The sequence below is a fragment of the Schistocerca piceifrons genome, chromosome 9, assembly GCF_021461385.2.
Source record: "Schistocerca piceifrons isolate TAMUIC-IGC-003096 chromosome 9, iqSchPice1.1, whole genome shotgun sequence".
NCBI lineage: Eukaryota > Metazoa > Arthropoda > Insecta > Orthoptera > Acrididae > Schistocerca > Schistocerca piceifrons.
The window spans coordinates 152,680,138-152,701,218 of NC_060146.1; the positions used below are offsets into that span (position 1 = coordinate 152,680,138).

Consider the following 21,081-nt stretch of genomic DNA (forward strand, 5'->3'; position numbering starts at 1 on the left):
AAATTCGAAGCTATGATGGAGAGGAGATAGAAAGAGATGAGAAGGGCACAACAATGGTGTCTATACCATCCCTAATATGTAAGTTTTGAGTTCCCTCTTGAAAGTTGAGTGGTTCTGGATAAGACGCAGATCACAGGGGAGCGCGTTCCATAGTCGTATGGCTGAGATGGAGAATGACACGGAGAAAGATTTTGTGTTATGTAAAGGTACAGCCAAGATGCTAGACGTATCCGATCTGGTACTGCGGTTGTGGAATGATGAAAGGTGTTTAATGTGAGAAGATAAGTATTGGGGGCACCAGTGGCTAAGAAATCGATGAAGTAAGCACATCGTGTGGTGATCGCGTGCCTTATGTGGGCGTATCCAACCTAGCTGTGAGTATGAAGGACTGATATGATCATACAACCGTATATTGCACACGTATCTAACGCAAGCGTTCATCACTAGCTCGAAGCATCTCGAATTTTCACTATTTGTGCCGTGTTGAACTACATCACAGTAGTAAAGATTAGGCAAGACTAGTGTTTGGACTAATTTTTGTTTAACGTGGGTTGGAAATATTTTTCTTAATTTTTGAATTGCGTGTAGGGAGGAGAGCGATTTCCGGCAAGCTGTGACTGTTTGTTCTTCCCAGTTCACGTGTTCATCCAAGATTATTCCAAGGTCTTTTACTGTTTTTGGTATGGTAGTTGGGTACCATTGAGGAGTATTTGAGGGACTGTTTCGTGAAAGTACCGGCTGATTAACTTTGGATGAGATATAAGTATGACCTGGGATTTCTTGGGGTTTAGTTTCAGACCTAGGTTCTGTGCCCATCGAGAAACAGCGCAAAGATCTGCGTTCATACTCGCTACTGAGTCAGCAATGTTCTTGGGGCTTGCACTTATGTACAGTTGGATGTCGTCGGCATATAGATGGTAGTTGCAGGAGTGAATCACTGAAGAAATATCATTAATGTACAGTGAGAAGATTAATGGACCAAGGACGGAGCCTTGGGGAACTCCAGAGCGCACGTTTTTCCATGATGACTTTTCCGACCCACAAATGACTTGTTGACTTCTGTTTTTGAGGTAGCTGTCGAACCAGTGTATTGCGCTGTTTGAGAAATTCAGCTGCTTCATTTTAATTAGTAATATATCAAAGTCAACTGTATCAAAAGCCTTGCTAAAGTCAAGCAGTGTTAGGGTGGTAGCTTCACGTCTGTCCATAGCATGTTTAATGTCATCAGTTACTTTGATTAATGCAGTTGCTGTACTATGGTGCTTTCGAAAGCCTGACTGATATTTGTCATATCTATAAAACTCCATGCAAGTTAGCTTGTAGTTAAAGTGGCACTGTAAGATTGATTCCACAGTGCCTGACAGTAGCCGATTTCTTTCATTAGTTCACTGGGCCGTCATCAGCGAGACCAGTCTTTCCACAAAAGTGTTATGTACAGGAATAGAAAACAAATACTCGCGTAATTTTAGCAGTTGGCGTTTGGGTTCTGAATCTTCGGTTTTGATATGCCCGCTAAACCCGCTGGGCAGAACAGGTAATAGGATTGTGGAAAGGGCCAAGGGCTGAAGTCAGTTTCTGCTTCTAATTGCCATTTATTGTAATTGTAAACGGCTGAAGGCCTACAACAAGAAATCTTAACAAGATATAAATCCAATTAAGATAGCAATAAAATAACTAACAAAAATACAACATACGGAAGGTGCAACACAAATGGCTGAGGGCCTCAATTAATTTCCAAATTTTTTAGAATATATTACCATAGACCTTTAAAGGAAGAAGACCAGCATGTTTAACAACAAGAAATCTTAAAAATCAGCAAGGTAAAAAACCAATTAAGATAGCAATAAAATAATTTAAAGAAACAACATTTGCGAGGTGCAATACCAACGGCTGAGGGCCGCAATCAAACTTAAAAATTTCAAAATATAATACCATAATCTTTAAAGGCAAAAGAACGCAGTGTTTAAGATTGAAAGATAAATTTAAAAATTAATTTTGCAAAATTTTAAGAAACAAACAATAACCACAAGCCTAAAATTTAAAATAGCTGTGAACAGATAATTAAACACCGGAGGCACTCAGAAGCCTCCAGGGAAGTCGGTCTGCCCTCGTTGACTTAGGTGAGACAGGTGGTGAGCCCAACTATACTTGATCCATCGGAAGCCAACCAGGGGACAGCCAAGGACCGACCGACACAACTTGCTTCATGTGAATAAGTATATGAGAACACCAACCGCCAATGTTACAATCCACAATGGAGTACGTATTAGCTGTCAGAATTACACACCATGGTGGACGGCGACAGCAGGTGAGGAAAGTACGCAGCCTGAAATTATGTTAGTGGCCAGGGCGGGTAACCGGAACACTAACGGCCTCCAGGCAGAAAATTCCACTGGTGCAATCAAATCGTAGTCGACCAAAACAGTTAATTGTATCGCATGGCGGCTAAATCTCAGCAGTAGAACCCCTCGGTGTTGCTCACCGGAAAACCTCCCCATCAGCCAACCACCGAAGCGAACCACCACAACATGAACAGACGTGGCTTGGGTAGTTGAAACCACTACTCGACTTCGACGTCCTGAGTCGGCAAACCACGAAGCTCGTAGCGATCAGACAGCTCCACACACGCTCCGACACTGCGCAGGGACTGCCAGCGGCTCCAGGTGACTGCACCGCGCGGAGAACTTTCCTCGTTCGCAACAACCGACCGACTGCTCTCAGAATGCCGACATCATGAAGACAAATCGGAAGTCGACGCACACTCACAGCAGGCTCATGAACGATCGGCGAGACAAAACGCGTCGTCCGGTAGGACGACCGACCGACGATCCACCGAGACCGTGGCCCGGCTCAAGTGGTGCGTGGCGGCAATGGTCGGGCGAGCCACGTCGACGCAGACCTCACTGCTGCTCCAACCTGACAGCACTAAAGTGCGCGTCATTTATGACGGCGGCCGAGTTTAGGTTCGATCTGCGCATCAGACGTCACAAAACACAGTCAGCCAATGAACAGAGAACGACGTTGCCAGAGCTCGACTGCAGTGCAGAGCACAGATGAGTGTCTTCAGTTTTAGAAACGTTCAGTCATAAATAAAGTAATTGAACAAAAGCAATATCTTGATAGCAAACTTTCTTTTATAGAAAGTTTGGAAAAAGCATTCTTTATACTAATTGCTTCATATTCTATTAATTAATTAAACCAAACAAGCAATAAGCCTCCTAATGCAGGCGATAGCAAGGAAAGGTGTTTGTATCATTCTCACTAACCGCTTTTTCGCAATAAAGAACAGCGGTAATTGTTTATTTTCTATTGTACTTCGACGAAACGTGAGTAATTCATAATCATACCAACAGTGATGTCGGTATTTTGCTTGCTATTTTAAAATCCTCCAGGAATCGTATGTAATGACGAGCTGCATTAGCGTAATGGTTAGAGTGTATGGCTGCTTGGCGAAAGGTTCTGAGCTCAAACCTTGATCAGTGCTTAATATTTTCTTTATTTTAAGAACAATATCGAAGTGTTTTACTTCATGAATTTTATTCGTTTGAGTGTAATTTTTTGAAATTTCTAGTGGCAACTAAAATCGACCATATGGAAAGTATACGATATGGACTTTTTACCTCTGCAAACTCTTCAAAATTTCGTGCAGTGGTTTACTACATCTAATGCTGCACAATAACTGCGTTGAACATCGAAACAAAATTAAGCCATTTATGGGGGGAAGATATCAGTCAAGAAGATGTGTAAAAATCAAATTTTTGGGCCCAATAGTTTTTGTGAAATCGAATGATAAAGTGTGTCAAAGCAGTCGAAACACCATGTGTCTGCACAGGCGAGCAGTGCAATGATAACAAAATCGCGCACATCGCGGAATGCGGGGAGCACGTCTCTGTAGCAGCGAAAGGGTTAATGTGGCTGTGGTGGCTTTACTTCATAAACTGCGCGCTCCCCCCTAAACGTTAAGTTTGCGAATTATACTATGGCGCTGCTTCTCTTGGCGCGTACAACTGGCAACGCAGCAATCTCCCGCGTCTGGGCGGGCATGCGCGAACCGCCAATATAAAAGAATTGAACTATAGTGCCGCATTGCAACTCCCCGACTGGCAGGTCCGCACTGCGCTCCAGACGCGTTCCAACTGACTGGCAGACCGAAACTCGCTATCCGAACTCCCTCCGAACTGATTACGACAGACAACGACCAGGAAGTAATAGCAGCTGAGCAAAGATACTACGAGAAGCGATATATCGATACGCGCTGCTAACGCCGCTCACAGTCAGGCAAAGCAGAAACTCAGTGACAGTAGTAATTTAAATCAACGTAGTGAGGTGGAAGTTTGTTAAAAAAAAGGTGTCAAATACATGATGGCGGGAACAGGAGCCAGGCACGGCTCAGGTTTCCTTAAGAAAGTAAATCCATCTTTCTTCCACGGTGTGTTTAGACTTCCGATCTTCCGTAACACGCTCAGTTTCTAAAAAAGCTATATTCCTCAAAACAACTGTCGCCTGAAATCTTCATTTTTAGGTATATACTGGTGTTTTCGATCATCACCCAATCTGTGGTTTCAGATAACGTCTTCCAATCAAATGCTTGATGCTTATTAAAAGAAATAGCCCATTTCTCTAAGTAATCAAGCGCTATGATATAGAAAACCATTGTCTCTTCCTGAAATTTAGAAATCAAATTTATTCGTTAGGATTCTCATACTTTCATTTCTTGAAATTCCTCTTGGTTTTCATGCCAATAAAATTGGCGGTCTTCCTTCAATTCAGACATTATTTCAATTATCGAGACTTTCTTCCATCCACCCTTTTTATATTGTTTTCAAACAGAGCCAAGACTGAACGCAGAAACAGGAAGTAAATTTCACTGGTCGGACTACTGAAAAAATCCGGAATTATTTTAGGTGGTCTGTCTTCGGCGTCAAAAAGCTGTTTCAGTGGAATTCAAAGTTTAAGAATTCTGCCAACTGCGGGGGTTAACGACAGCCATCTTGTTTTTGAGTGAGACAGAGGAGCCTGCTGATTGGCACCAACGTATAAGCAGAACTCACTCAGCTTCTCCGTACTTACCGTGTATATTGAAAAATAAATATTTTCATGACGATTATTTGAATGTCGAGAGTTAAGGCCCGAGTAGCAGTTGATATTGTGGAGAATATGGGCAGGGCACCCAATACCTTCTACGTTTCTTCCTAGTTCTTCATAAATTTGGTGAAATACATTCCGCTGGCCGCGTCGATGAAGCCCTCCACAAAAAGCGATTAATTTATTTAATGACTTTGCAGTTGTCTTAAAGTGTCTAGACAAACGTTTGCAATTCTCTCCCACGTTCCGTTATTCGACGAATGAAACTTCAACATCTTCTGCTGAATTCAGTCAGTTTCAATAAAGTATTGAACAACTAAGGAAAACATCTTTTCAGCCTTTTGGTTCGACGCATCGGTGTCTATGCCGTAAAATGAAACTTCTGACAATTGTTTTATGCATTCAGACAATGTGTGTGCGCGAGAACGTTTTTAACAATCGCTGCAGCTTTGCTCCTGGCTGTAGACAGCTTTGCGGCGACTCTGGAGCCAGGATACATTGCGAGATTCAGTTTTGCTGTAGAATCAAGAGAACTGAAGAACTGATGATGCTTGACAACTTTATAAGCTGTTGTTAGTCCTGCAGCAGTAAGAAGCATTTCTTTCTGGGTATCTTCCTTAAACATAAATGTAGAAACAGCGTTTGATGTCGATGTCACCGCGAATCTGCATGATTCTTCGTAGAAATGTGATGCCTGACTTATGCCTTACCTCCGTGAGTCACTGAGATGAAACAGCTACAAAGCTCACACAACGGCTCCTGATCCATACGTTCTTACTTGACAAAAGACCACTCTTTCGTGTTAACATCCGCAAAGTGACATTTCCTTTTACCATCCTTAGGCCTTTTCGTAAGCTATGATATGTGTATTAGACGGTAAACAGTCGACAACAGCACTTCAGTCATCGAAGTACACGTCACTATACACGTCTGTAAAAGCATCCGATCACCATTTTTGACCGTTAGGTGATTATCAATTTCACCAAGATTAATTCACATTCGGAATCCGCGATTACCTCGCTAGATTTTATCGAATTTTATACTGCAACAAACACGCCGCCACCATTGGCTACTAACCTATCCTTACGATAAACATTCCAGTCTGAACTTAGGATTTCGTTGTCACTGACGTCTAGCTTCAACCAGCTTTCTGTTCCCAGCACTATCTGTGCATTATAACCTTCAGTAAGCGATACTAATTCTCAGACCTTTCCTTGGATGATCCTGCGGTTTACTAAAATCATATTAATCTTTTCTATCTCTGATCTGCGAGGCGTAAGATTCTCTGAGGTCGCTGTGGCCGATTTAACAGGCAAATCATGTTTGCTCCAAATGGAGGAGTCCTGTAACCTAAAATAGCCCCCTGTGCACGCCAAACGTACTCCGCTACCCTAGTAGCCGCTTCCTGCGTGTAGTGCACGCCTGACCTATTAGCTGGCCGCTGTGGCCGAGTGGTTCTAGGCGGTTCAGTCCGGAACCGCGCGACCGCTACTTCCGCAAGTTCGAATCCTGCCTCGGGCATGGATGTGTGTGATGTCCATTGGTTAGTTAGGTTTAAGTAGTTCTGAGTTCTAGGCGACTGATGACCTCAGACGTTAAGTCCCATAGTGCTCAGACCCATATGAACCATTTGAACCTGACCTATTAAGGGGAACCCTACAATTCTGCACCCGATAGCGGAGGTCAAGAAATTCGCATCCGATACCGCCGCAGAGTCGTCTGAGGCTCTGGTTTAGACCTTCCACTCTGCTCCAAACCAAAGGACCGCGGTCAACCCTGGGTACGCTGCTACAAATAGTCAGCTTAGCCTCCACCCCCGCGTGCGTTGCTAGTTGCCTTCACCAAATCAGTCAGCCGCCGAAAGGAGCCGAGGACGGCCTCAGAACCCAAGCGGCATTCGTCATTCGTGCCGACATGTGCCACTACATGCAGCTGCTTGTACCCAGTGCGCTCGATAGCCACCGGCAGGGCCTCCTCCACATCACGGATGAGACCTCCGTGCAAACATACCGAATGCACCCTGGAATCCTTTCCCGCCTTGCCTGCTATCTCCCTGAGGCCCTCCATCACCCGCCTAACGTTGGAGCTCCCAATGACTAGCATACCCACCCTCTGCACTTGTCCGGAGTGGGCAGGAAAATCGACCACTGGCCCAACAGGAGAGGCATCCCGTGATGGCTCAGAGTTATCTTCAACACTGGGAAGCAGCTCGTGCCTGTTGCTATGACATAGGGAGCCAGCCGCACGGCCTGCTCCCTCTTTCTCCCTCCGCCCAGTGACACACGAGCCCACCACTGTCTGCCACCCACTCTGGAGTGAGAACGGACCGGTCAGATGTTGCGTATCGGAAGCCACAGTGACCTCCGGGCCACCAGGGGATTCCAGTGACACCTAAGGTGTCGCAGGTCTCGTGACTGGCGCCCCGACATCACCGCAACTTCGAGCATTAGCTAGAAGCTTGCCGATGGTAGCCAACACAGCTCCCAGCTGTTTACGGACAGCAGCCAACTCTCCTTGTGTGCGCTCACAACAAGTACAGCCCCAAGCCATATCGCACTGTGTATAAAATAGATATGACATCTCGAATGGCGCTACTGAGTTTGAAAATACAGAAAAGGAGAATAAAGAAACACTAAAGGTTGGTGTGCAGATTTCTCACTGAACTCAGAGACCGCAAGCTATTGAACAGAAATAAATTTCTCTACACGGAAAATTTACACTGGGAAGCCGCCGTACACAAGAGTATTCACAAGATTTACGCAAAAACAAAAACAACGATTAATTTTCTAACCACTAGTCTACACAGTAAAAAAAATACACACGTGCAGTTCACTTCGTTGCAGAAGCACGTGAACAAAAACTAATCAACGATATACGGGACAAAGCACAATATATGTGTGTAATGGGTGGACTACGTGAGGAACCTGTAACCTTCATCTATATCTACATCTACATACATATTCCGCAATCCACCATAGGGTGCGTGGCGGAGGGTACCTCGTACCACAACTAGCATCTTCTCTCGCTGTTCCACTCCCAAACAGAACGAGGGAAAAATGACTGCCTATATGCCTCTCTGTACGAGCCCTTTCTTATCTTATCTTTGTGGTCTTTCCGCGAAATATAAGTTGGCGGCGGTAAAATTGTACTGCAGTCAACCTCAAATGCTGGGTCTCTAAATTTCCTCAGTAGCGATTCACGAAAAGAACGCCTCCTTTCCTCTAGAGACTCCCACCCGAGTTCCTGAAGCATTTCCGTAACACTCGCGTGATGATCAAACCTACCAGTAACAAATCTAGCAGCCCGTCTCTGAATTGCTTCTATGTCCTCCCTCAATCCGACCTCATAGGGATCCCAAACGCTCGAGCAGTACTCAAGAATAGGTCGTATTAGTGTTTTATAAGCAGTCTCCTTTACAGATGAACCACATCTTCCCAACCTCTACGCCATTAATGATACTGAGAAAAAGTAATTATTGATAACTTATATAATCCATATTAGAAATGGTTCATATGGCTCTGAGCACTATGGGACTTAACATCTGTGGTCATCAGTCCCCTAGAACTTAGAACTACTTAAACCTAACTAACCTAAGGACATCACACACATCCATGCCCGAGGCAGAATTCGAACCTGCGACCGTAGCAGTCCCGCGGTTCCGGACTGAGCGCCTAGAACCGCTAGACCACCGCGGCCGGCAGTCCATATTAGAGTCCTACAAAATGATGAGAATAGTAATGACCTTTTGAAAATAATTTAGTTTCGCGACTGAAACAGAATCGAACCGTTTAGTTTTTACCCCTCAGAAAAATTCACTTTACCCCTTAAGGGGTAATTACTCCCAGATTGGGAACCACTGAACCACAGCAACGGTTACGAGAGTCCGGTGTGACAGCTGTGAGGATTGTCGACTGTGGGTCTCCACCATGCTGAAGAGTATAATAATAAGAATAATGACTTCGTTGTAAAGCTATGAAGAAGGCCCTCTCATAATCGTAAGAGACCTAATTACAGTGTATGGACTTTTTCAGCTGTCTCAGTGGGCACCTGATGTGTACGAGGATGGTTTGATAAGTCTGGTAAAAAAAGCAAGAAAAGATTGCTCGAACAGTCCACGGGTATACTGCCGGTTCATAGTGTCCAACGGGGACAATATTTCGGCGATCAGACATGTCGCCATCGTCAGGTGCGCTGACGAACTGTGCCCGTTGGACACTATGAGCCGGCAGTATACCCGTGGACTGTTCGAGCAACAAATAGGCCGGGAGAAACTGAAGAATCACAAGAAAAGATTGTTTGATTCGTAAGCAACTCACCTTACTTCTCGACGTAGTGTCCTTTGGGGGATATACACCTCGTCCAGAAATCCTCCAGTTTTTTCATTCGAACGGAAAAATAAATTGTGTCAAATTGTGCAAAATACCCGTTGACTGCAACTATCACTTCTTCACTTGATGAAAATTTCTTCCCAGCAAGCCGAAGTTTCGACTTAGAGAACAGGAGGAGGTCACTTTGGGCTGTGGCCAGTTTGGTGGATGAGGAAGCAATACAAAGCCCACTTCATGCACTTTCGCCATTGTCATCGCTAATGTGTGGGATGATGCATTTCCTGGTGGATAAACACCTTTTTGCGTGCCAATCTTGGACTTTTCTTGGACAACGCAAGTTTCAAATGATCCAACAATGAAGCATAATAGGGTCTACTTATGGTTCTGCCTTTTTCCGAGTAACCTAGAAGATTATTATCTCGAAAATTAAAAAAAAAAAAAAAAAAAAAACAGTGGGCATTACCTTACCTGCTCACAAAATGGTCCTTGCCTTCTTTCATGCACTTGACTCTGGCGCGTAATGATGGATCCAGGTTTCATCAACTGTCACAAGACGGCGCAAAAGGTCTTTCGGATTGTGATTAAACATCGCCAGACATTGTGCTGAAATGTTGTGCTGATGCGCTTCTGGTTGACTACGAGAAATCGCTGCTCCATCCTCGCACACAGCTTCTTCATAGGCAGTTCTCCGTGCAGGATACTGTACACTCGTTCAGTCGAGATGTCTGCAGTATAAGCAATGTCACGAATTTTTATTCAGGGGTCTTTCATTACCATATCATGGATTTTGTCAATGGTCTCCTTTGTGACGACCTCAATCGGACGGCCGGACAGCGCTTCGTCTTCGGTGCTTGACCGACCGCGTTTAAATTCATTAATCCAAAAGTAAATGGTCTTCAGTGTTAGTGCCAGAGACCTCGTTCATCCCATCCATCTCTATTTCAATTTGTGCGGCAGTCCAACCCTTCAAATTAAAATGTTTATTAACAGCACAAAACTCGGTTTTCTCCATTTCCAACGCACTGACCAACTCAGACGGCTGTCAACAATGAACTGTACGCTGTATATTGTTGAAATTCTTTATACGATCCTAGGAGTAATCAAGCTTAGCAAGCATGAAGTCGTAACAAAAATGTTCCATTATTTCATGGAAGTTTACAGACATATCAAACCAACCTCGTGACCATTCACCTTCCAAACATCGCGTCAGACTGCGACCGTTCAGACGCTTGGCAATTGAACTCGCAAAACTGCTACGAGTTTTAAAAGCACAGTTCACAGAATTTTCGCAGACTGGAGTTAGTCGAGTTTTCAATAAGCAGATTTACTGCATACCTCATTTCAAAGAGTGCGAGGACCCATAAAAATGTTTTACTGCCTTTCGCCGGACGCGTGTTCTTGAACTGCTGGAGCTGCGGTATACAATTTCGGATAACTTCATTTACTAACGGGGTATCACGGGAAATGTGCAAGATGTAACATCCGTAGCGTCTGATACATATTTAGTGACGTCATATATAGGTCGCACGCCTAGAGTAAGCGTTTTAGCGGGAATTTCAAAAGTCCAAAAAGAAATAAGGTTCTCTTAAATACGAATATATTTTTATAAAAATTCTGGCGAATACTCCGCATGTGCTCTAATGCTACTCAAAAAAAGAAAGTATTTGTGTATAAAGTCTTATGCTTATGGATGTACACTGTTGTATCGTTTTTACATCTGGTGCGTACATGAATAAATCAGGTTTTCCGACGCGCAAGTGGATACGCAGTCCATCTGAGGAGCATGGATTTGCTAAATTTAGTCCTCACTCGTGTAGCGTCTGCCCCTGTACTTCGTTGATGGTCATTGCAAAAAGCGAGTCGTACCGGAAACTACAAACTACACTCATACTCATAAATTAAGAATAATGCTGATACATTGGTGAAACAACGCTCTGATGGGCGGTTTGCGGGTTTAAATCACCTACGAGTGTGACCATGCGGTGCATTTGACCTGCGGTCGTCGCACGGTGGCGTTGGCAGCAGTCCACATACGCAGAGGTGTGTTGGTGCATGTCAGAGTACGGTGCAGCGAATAAGTGTGCAGATGTTTTGAGACATGCTAATGGCGACTGCGTGTTGAAAATGGCTGAAAGAACACGTATTGATGACGTTATAAGGGGTAGAATGCTAGGGGACTGGAGGCTGGTCAAACACAGCAGGTCGTAGCACAGGCCCTCCGTGTGCCACGAAGTGTGGTCTCAAGATTATGGCAACGATTCCAGCAGTCAGGAAACGTGTCCAGACGCCACAGTACGGGACGTCCACAGTGTACAACACCACAAGAAGACCAATATCTCACCATCAGTGCCTGCTGACGGCCACGGAGTACTGCAGGTAGCCTTGCTCGGAACATTACCACAGCCACTGGAACAGTTGTCTCCAGACACACAGTCTACAGACGTCTGAACAGACACGGTTTATTGCAGGTTGCATTCCACTGACCCCTGGTCACAGGAGAGCCTAGTGGCAAGAACACAGTACATGGTCATTGGAACATTGGTCCCAGGTGACGTCCACAGGCGAGTCCAGATATAGTCTGAACAGTGATTCTTGCCGGGTTTTCATCTGGCATGAACCAGGAAACAGATACCAACCCATTAATGTCCTTTAAAGGGACCTGTATGGAGGTTGTGGTTTGATGGTGTGGGGTGGGATTAAGATTGGTGCACATAGACCCCTGCACGTCTTTGACAGAGGAACTGTGACAGGTCAGGTGTATCGGGACGTCATTTTGCACCAGTATGTCCTCACTTTCAGGGATGCGGTGGGTCCGACCTTCCCCCTGATGGATGATAACGCATGGCCCCACCGAGCTGCCATCGTGCAGGAGTACCTTGAAATAGAAGAACCGGCGAATGGAGTGGCCTGTCTGTTCTCCAGACGTAAACCCCATCGATCACGTCTGGGATGCTCTCGGTTGACGTATCGCTGCACGTCTTCAAACCCTTACGACACTTCAGGAACTCCTACAGGCATTGGTGCAAGAATGGGAGGCTATACCCCAGTAGCTGCTCGACCACCTGATCCAGAGTATGCCAGTCCTTCGTGCAGCCTGTGTACGTGTGCATGGTGATCATATCCCATATTGATGTCGGGTAGATGCGCAGGAAACAGTGGCGTTTTGTAGCACGTGTGTTTCGGGACGTTTTTCTCAACTTATCACCAATACTGTGGACTTGCAGACCTGTGTCGTGTGTGTTTCCCATGTGCCTATACTATTAGCGCCAGTTTTGTGTAGTGCCACGTTGTGTGACACCACATTCTGCAATTATCCTTAATTTATGAGCATTAGTGTAGAACAGCATTTGCGTTGGAACCACTGGGATGCGTCGCAACGGTTCATCTTCTCCGGTAAATTTTCAATTTAAATTGAAATTTATAGCCTCGATGACACTGTTCATCACCTTTTCACTGAAAACGTACTGTTGCGTTATTTGTCTAACCGTACGATGTCATTTAGGGCTGTACTTGCTTATGTTTCGCTCGGCTTGCGTCGCCTGATACCAACGTTGGAAATGGTTCGGGTGCTGAATGTAATTCTGAAAATTTCACTCTTCCACTCACGCAGCATATTCCTGGTGTTTCATTCCAGTATTTGAGCGCACAGCAATACACGCGTTATTTATCCATTTTTCCAATAACCACGCTTCAATGAAGGCTGTAATCACAAGTAGCATCGTAGTAGAATGCACTAAGGTATAAACAAGCGTGTAGTGTGCTCTTGGTTCCAGCAGTGTGAAACGGTTTGCAGCTTCGCTTCCCCGCTGCTCGATTGTTTCTGAAGGTCGCGATGCTCTTTCTTTTGTGCCTGAGGTATAATTCAATTCAATTTTTAAAACATTATGTACAAACCTGTAACAGTTAAGCTTTTTATTCTTGTAAATATGCATTTCTGTATTTGTTTATTCAATTATGTGTACATTGTCACTATGTGTTGCCGATGGCTAAATTGAGTACACGCTCAAAGGTCAAATAAAAAAATAATAAAAAAATTAAAAAAACTCGACCAATCGCATGTCGTTTGTTTCGCATATCTGATTGGACAGCGAGAAATGCTTTCTGCCGTCTATTACAATTTCTCTTGGAAAAATAAAAGAAAATGTGTGTGGAATCTATTATCTAATGTCGGCAGCAATTGAAATTTGGCTATCAACGGCGCTTGTTACATCATTCACGAACTGAAATGTCGTTGCTCGTATTAGATTCAGTTCAGTTATATCATAACTGCGTCGTGCGTGCGCAAAAACACATGAACTGCCGCTAAACTATATGAAGTACGCAGGTCTGTTGAAATGGCTCACGCACCATCTATTCTAAAAGAGATTCAATGGCTCTAAGCACTATGGGACTTAACATCTGAGGTCATCAGTCCCCTAGACTTAGAACTACTTAAATATAACTAACCTAAGGACATCACACACATCCATGCCCCAGGCAGGATTCGAACCTGCGACCGTAGCAGCAGCGCGGTTCCAGACTGAAGCGCCTAGAACCGCTCGGCCACCGAAGCCGGCTCTAAAAAAGAGATGTAATAGTTCTTCACATCTGATCGGAGTTTCACTGCAATTGGATGAACAGTACAGGAACTCACACTTGACAAAGGAACATATGCATACATACAGTATTATAAAAGTTGTAAATAGCCTGTTTGTATGTTGGCAGTGCTATAGACTGTGTTAATATCACTAACAGCGCTCTGCGCCCTCGGCAAGAGAGTCTATGGTTGGACGGAGTATCAGTTAGCGAGTGGATAGAGAAGTTTATGGACATGTTTTTTTCTTAGTGGAGACTCGGTGTTGGTAGGACATGCATTGTAAAGTGAGACCCAAGGAAATGTAGGATGATGAATGTTGTTGATAGTATCTGGGCAGTGGAATTATTGACAACTATATAATTTTTAGAACTGGATGTCACATGAATAAGGTAAAATTTTCTAAGTACATTGTTTGCTTTTAAAAAAAAAAATGTCCATACACTTCTCTATCCACTCGTCAGTCTATAGCGCTGACAACATACAAACAGGGTATTTACAAAGTGTATGCAGGTACGTATGTTCCACGACACCTACTAAACCGTTAGATAGAGTTCAATCACTCTTGGTGAACGTATTAGTTTCTATCTGGAAATAAATAATGGGGGTTGGGGGTTAGAATGAGCACCTCCTGTTGAGGTGGGGGGTGGTAACGTGGAGAGAGGAGGGGGAGGAAGAGAAGGAGAGACAGAGAGGGGAAGAGGGAGATGGACTCCGATATGGGAGAGGAGGAGGTGTACAGAAGGAGTGGGCAGGGGAAGATGGATTAATGGATTGGAATCAATACATACCCAGGCAACGCCAGGTACTCTGGTAGTGTGTATATATGTACATATATTTAGCGTTTTTATGGTACTAATTATGTTACCAGCGGAAGGAAATAACTAATAATTTGGAAACATCAGTATTGCGTTATTACGACAGCTATAGCTTAACTCCCAAAACTGCAATTGCGACTATACCTTCTTCGTAAGTGAATAACAATGAAATTCAAAGTGCAGCTAGTCTCTGAAGAAAACTTTTTTATATTTTTTCATCTTTTCATAGTTTTAATCGATTTAATAAATGATATACGGTACACAGCAAAGGGCTCGGAAGAGTAGTTGAACGGAATGGACAGTATTTTAAAAGGAGGATATATGTGGAACAGCAAAAACAAAACAAGAAGAAAGGAATGTAATCGAATTAAATCAGGCGATACTGAGGGAATTAGATTACAAAACGAGACACTAGAAGCAGCAGACGAGATTTGCTATTTGGGCAATAAAATAACTGATGATGGCCGAAGTAGAGAGGGCATAAAAATATAGACTGGCAATGGCAACCAAAGTGTTTCTGGAGAAGAGACATTTGTTAACATAGAATATAGATTGAAGTGTCAGGAAGTCATTTCTGAAAGTATTTGTATGGAGCGTAGGCATGTATGGAATTGAAACAAGGAGATTAACAGTTTAGACAAGAAGAGAATAGAAACTTCTCAAATGTGGTGTTACAGAAGAATGCTGAAAACTAGATGAGTAGATCACGTAAGTAATGAGGAGGTACTGAATATAATTGGGGAGAAGAGGAATTTGTGGCGCAACCTAACTAAAAGAAGGGATAGGTTGGTAGGACATGTTCTGAGATACCAGGGGATCATCAATTTAGTAATGGAGGGAAATCTTGGGGGTAATAATCGTAGAAGGAGACCAAAAGATAAATACAGTAAGCAGATTCAGATGGACGTGAGTCACAGTAGCTATTTGGAGATGAGGTTTACACAGGATAGAGTAGTACTAGTAGTAGTAGTAGTAGAAGATCTCTTTTTACAAGGATATAGGACATGTCAAAGTCTTTACAAGTTTAGACCAATTTAAAATAAGCCAATTCGTATGCACACGCATTTACAAATTCCTAGTTAGAGACAATCATTAAATGTACTCCTGGTATACAATACTTCGTTTACAAATAACTTATTAAATAATGTAATGCCACATTGTTCACTCATATCCCACTGTCATTCACTGCACACACTACACACACATTGTTTTATAACACTTCACTCACTACACACACAAACAAACAGACATTGGTAATCTGTGGGCCACTTTCTGTACTGCAACTTCCCATTTGCTCTCCTGAAAAACTGAATCATCATCCCTCTATAATGAGTGAGACGTTGAGCTCAGAAAGAAGAAGAGGTGTTAGTACTGTGCTATGCATAGCTTGGGAATAAGTTTTTCTAGAGAAGGAAAAAAAAAGAAAAACATGGTGTAAAGGTGTTATGTGGGCTGTTGGATGTTTTATAATCATTATTATTATTATTTATTTGTATAACACTTTTTTTACCAAACCCCTACTCTGTTTTATCTAAGTAATCCATCAATGTATAATGTGTATTACATAACAGGTACTTTTTAGTATCATGAAGAGCTGCACCTTACCAGCCTTTGGTCCGAAGACCACAACATCAATAAACAGTAAAATTTTGTGGGACTAGATAATAAGCCTCAAATTCCAAAATTGTTCTAGAAAGCTGTTTGCACGGTTTAGTTATCACAAAATTTTCCTCAGAACGACCTGCACCACATGTCAGCCTAACGATCCAGAGATATTGTATTCGGCCCTGCTGCAATCGCCACTGCTTCTACCAGTGGACACCTACCACAACAAACTCCCACATTGATTTCGCCATAGGAATTCAATCAAAACAAAAGTTCTTACAAAATGGATAATCAGTAGCGTGCGCAGTGACCAAACCACAGCAAATGACCATAACTGACTGTTTTTTCTACTTACTCAATGAATGGTGTCCTTTCATGTAGCGGAATTTTGTACGCCGTGTCGTAATCGAAGTTATTCATGACCAGCCAGATCATCTCCTGGCTCCAAGTAGTGCCTGTAGACAGAAATGTGACGTGTTTTAAAGTCTCCTTCGTCTCACTGGGACTTTATGATAAAAAAAGCTGTAGAAATTCGAATGTGTAACGGCAAAGTGACAATGGCCTCTTAGTAGAGGCCTTGGAGCCACATATTACACATATATTTAACAACCTACCGGAGAAAATAGCGAAGTATGAGGCTGAATTAAATAACTTTCTGCTCAGCTCCAATCTCTCTATTCCCCTGAAGAGCACATTGACAGTAAGTCTGAAGACTATTACATTACAGGAGAGCTTCTGTAAAGTTTGGAAGGTAGGAGACGAGGTACTGGCGGAATTAAAGCTGTGAGGACGGGGCGTGAGTCGTGCTTGGGTAGCTCAGTCGGTAGAGCACTTGCCCGCGAAAGGCAAAGGTCCCAAGTTCGAGTCTCGGTCCGGCACACAGTTTTAATCTGTCAGGAAGTTTCACTATTACATTAATTTACCATGTAATTAATATCTACACTGTAATACTGTAACATTTCATAATGTTAAGTTCCTTAATTATATTGTCTTAATATAATTCGTTGACTTATTTCCAAACCCCAGAGACCAGCCCTACCTGGTAACAGTGTGGTATCGTCCAAAGATCGTGGTGCCACACCACAGTCAGCAAACCCCATCGATACAACAGACATTAGCGATGTCTCGCTGCAATGTGCAACGATGAATGGGAGAGGCTGGAGGAGACACGCCCCTCTCTCAGCACAGCATTGCCCTCATGCGGAGGTCAATATAGAACCGAGCATGGAAGCGCTCTGCGCATTTCGTGACCTCATCTGAAGCAGTCATCATCTTCGAGTAGGACTGAAGTATTCCTCGAGTCTCAGATGGAAATGTATTTTTGTAAATGTTCATCATTGTTATTAAAGAAAAGATTTTGATAACACAGGCCAACGAGGGAAAAACTTTTTTGCTGAAAATACCTTATTCTTATGTTTTTTAGGGTGGGAAATCCAAATATGATACTTAAAAAACTGTATCACCCACTATTTCCTTACATTTTACAGTTAAATTTATTAAATTAAGCGATTTTTAAAGAATTTAACAGCTTTTAAATAGTTAAAATAATTTAAAAAGGAGGTGTAACGAATGTAGATGACGTTGGTAGCACTGCTGAAAAACCATTGTTGGCAAAAAGAGGTCGATTCTATTTTGATGTTAACAGATGGTGTTTTGTTTACTGCCAACCTAACTTCACTTTCCCGTTTCCTGTACATGTGCTCAGTACAATATCTTATAGTGGTTGTACAAACTCTGCTGACTGTGTTTGTTATATTTGTGATGAATTTGTGCTTAAAAAACACCAAAGAAACATAGGCTTTGTGAAAAAGCTTTATCTATTATACTTTGGATCTAATCTTGGTGATCAAGATAAATTTTGGGCGTCAGATAAGGTATGTTATGTGTGTGTTGAAGATCGGAGAAAATGGTCGAAAAAGGAGAAAAAAGCCTTTAGATTTGCTGTTCCTATGATATGGAGGGAGTCTTTAAAACCTGACGAGAAGAACATTCTACGCAAAAACGATGTAGATCCAAAAAACGTACTTCTACCACCTCTAAACGTAAAGTTAGGCCTAATAAAACAGCTTGTAAAGGCTTTGCCTAAAGATGGACTATGTTTTACGTATCTCTACCAAAAGTTTCCACACCTTTCAGAAGCTAAACTAAAAGAAGGCGTCTTTGTCGGACCTGACATTAGAAAATTGATGTTTGATGTTAACTTTGAATCCACAATGACCTTAAAAGAGAAAGAAGCATGGGTATCATTTAAGCAAGTCGTTACAAAGATCTTAGGACATGAAAAAGACCCAGAATATGTTTCTATTATAGCTATAATGTTAAAGAAATTTAAAACTTTAAGATATTTAATGAGCATGAAAGTTCACTTTTTGAACAGTCATCATGATTACTTCCGGACAATATGGGAGATGTTAGTGAGGAGCTAGGAGAGCGTTTTCAACAGGACAGTAAAGTGATGGAAAAACGCTACCAAGGCCTCTGGAACACCAACATGATGAGGGACTACTGTTGGCCACTTCACCGAGAAGTTCAGGAAGCGACTCATCGTAGGAAAAGCGACACAAAAAGCTTCAATGAATAAAGAGAAAGAAAATACAAACCAATTCCAACTGACAAGTGAAACATCTATTAACAAATATCATTGTTTTAAGTAGCTTACTGTAAATACAAACCATGCTTATGTTGTAAGAAAGCATTTGATTAATTTCCCCGTTTAGTATAGCATTGGATTTTTTACTATATTATAAAAAGCATATTGCTCGAAAACTATGGGTGATACAAAAAACTAAGTCTAGATTTTCTTTCAGCTCATAAAAATCTATGAAGATGATCTATCAAAGTAAAGAAAGTTTAAAAAAATTCGTTAGCCTGTGTAATCAGTGCATCAAGCGTTGCTTTCATAGTCAGTGATAGTTGTAAATTTTCAGGCACTCCAGTGGCAAAGCATCGTATCAAGTTAAATAAATCTTTTTATCATTCAAGCAATAAAGTAAAATAATATCTCATCAGTTGTTGTTCCAATAAACCAACTCCCCAAGCAATCAAAAAATCCTCAGTTGTGGCTGGATGACAGCAGTTTCGTCTGGTCATAACAACCGTTATATCGAACACTGAAAGCCTACCATCGTCTTGAAAAATTCTACTAATGTTCTGAACTTTCGAAAGTTGTACCCAGATTTTAGCAAATATTTAGGTATGTTGTCTGATAACGCAATCTGGTTGGTAATTCCTACCGACGATGGCAGGTCGCTCGTAAATGGAACGGGGAACTTCATTTAACGGTTCCTGACCAGTAATACTGCAGCGTTAATACATCACTGTGTAATGAGTTTGACCCTGTTGGTACAAAATCGTGCTAGACAATGTAACGGCGTCTGTATACTACGAAACTGAGCACCCGGAATAAGAACTTTCAACTCATAATAAGCAACGACAAAAATTACAGTGAAGAAACTGATGTGGCGATGCCGTTGCTTCGAACTGCATGCGTCGGCCAACTCCAGCTTTCGCGACTTATCTGACAGCTGTAAATGCTACGAAAGACAAGAGGAAACTGCATGCGAGATACAGAAGTGCGCATCTTATTGTGGAGGTATAATAAAAGCACACAATGCCCCGTTGTTGCAAGTTCAGACAAAGTGAACTGTTTAATATAATGAAAAGACGAAAGCTAATGCTCAAAATTCTGTACACGGTAGATAACACCATGCAGGCGATTACAACTTCGTTCAAATACTACACAAAATTTATCGATAATATTACCAGAAATACACTAATTCGTGCACATACCCCACATATAATTATAACAAGAAGAACCCAGAGATGGCAGAGGAATTCTGGGAAGATCTGGAAGAAACTACTAGCAAAATCCCCAAGAATCACGTAAAAGTGTTGTTAGGGGATTTCAATTCCCACTTAGGCAAGGGAAGAAAATTCCGAAACATGGCAGGGAAACACGCGGCTCACAAGAGAACAAACAAAAATGAAGAGAACTTGATAAATTTCTGCAGGAATTTTGAGCTGAAAATTACCTAAACGCAATTCCAGAAACCACCCAGAAAATTAGTAAATCCTCCCAACAATGCTCTACGAGAACTTCAGATAGGCCACGTAGCAATGTCTATGAAAAACGCTAGAGAAATACTGAACGTAAGAACTAGGAAATGAGTTTTTGGGTCTGATCATCACCTTCTCTAAATCTAAGCAAAATTTATACCCAACAGACAAATCAAGAGAACCAACAGACCTTTCAGAACAGATCCAGAGCACCTGCATCTGAACAAGAAAGAAATAATAGAAGAAATTAAGAAAATCAACAGCAACAACTGGACAGAACTATCGGAAAAAATGAGAGAACTGATAAAACTGGGGCAACCACCGAGAAAAAGGAAACGTCGATGGTGGAACATGACATGCGACAGAGCCATAGAAGACAGAATACAAGCCTGGAAAAATTTAACAGCGATAGAACACAAGAAAAATGGGAAGAATTCAAAAGGATACAGAAAAACACTTCAAACATAATCCGCAGAGAAAAAAGAGGTTACGAGAACAGCAGGTTGAAGGAAGTAGAAGAGGACTTCACCAGAAACAACACACGGAATTTTTACAGAATTTTCCGAGAAAATATGACCGCGTATTAACCTCCAAGCTTGTGCTTCAAAAGACAAGA

General features: G+C 42.4%; 1 protein-coding gene across 1 annotated transcript in view; it reads right to left on the bottom strand.

The window, feature by feature from the left end:
• The window catches only part of LOC124716778 (luciferin sulfotransferase-like), an 87,635-nt gene that overhangs the window by 59,122 nt on the left and 7,432 nt on the right, over positions 1-21,081 (bottom strand). The window contains exon 2 of the mRNA XM_047243326.1: positions 16,765-16,864. Coding sequence (XP_047099282.1) covers positions 16,765-16,864 — 100 coding nt within the window. The remainder of the gene's footprint in view (positions 1-16,764; positions 16,865-21,081) is intronic.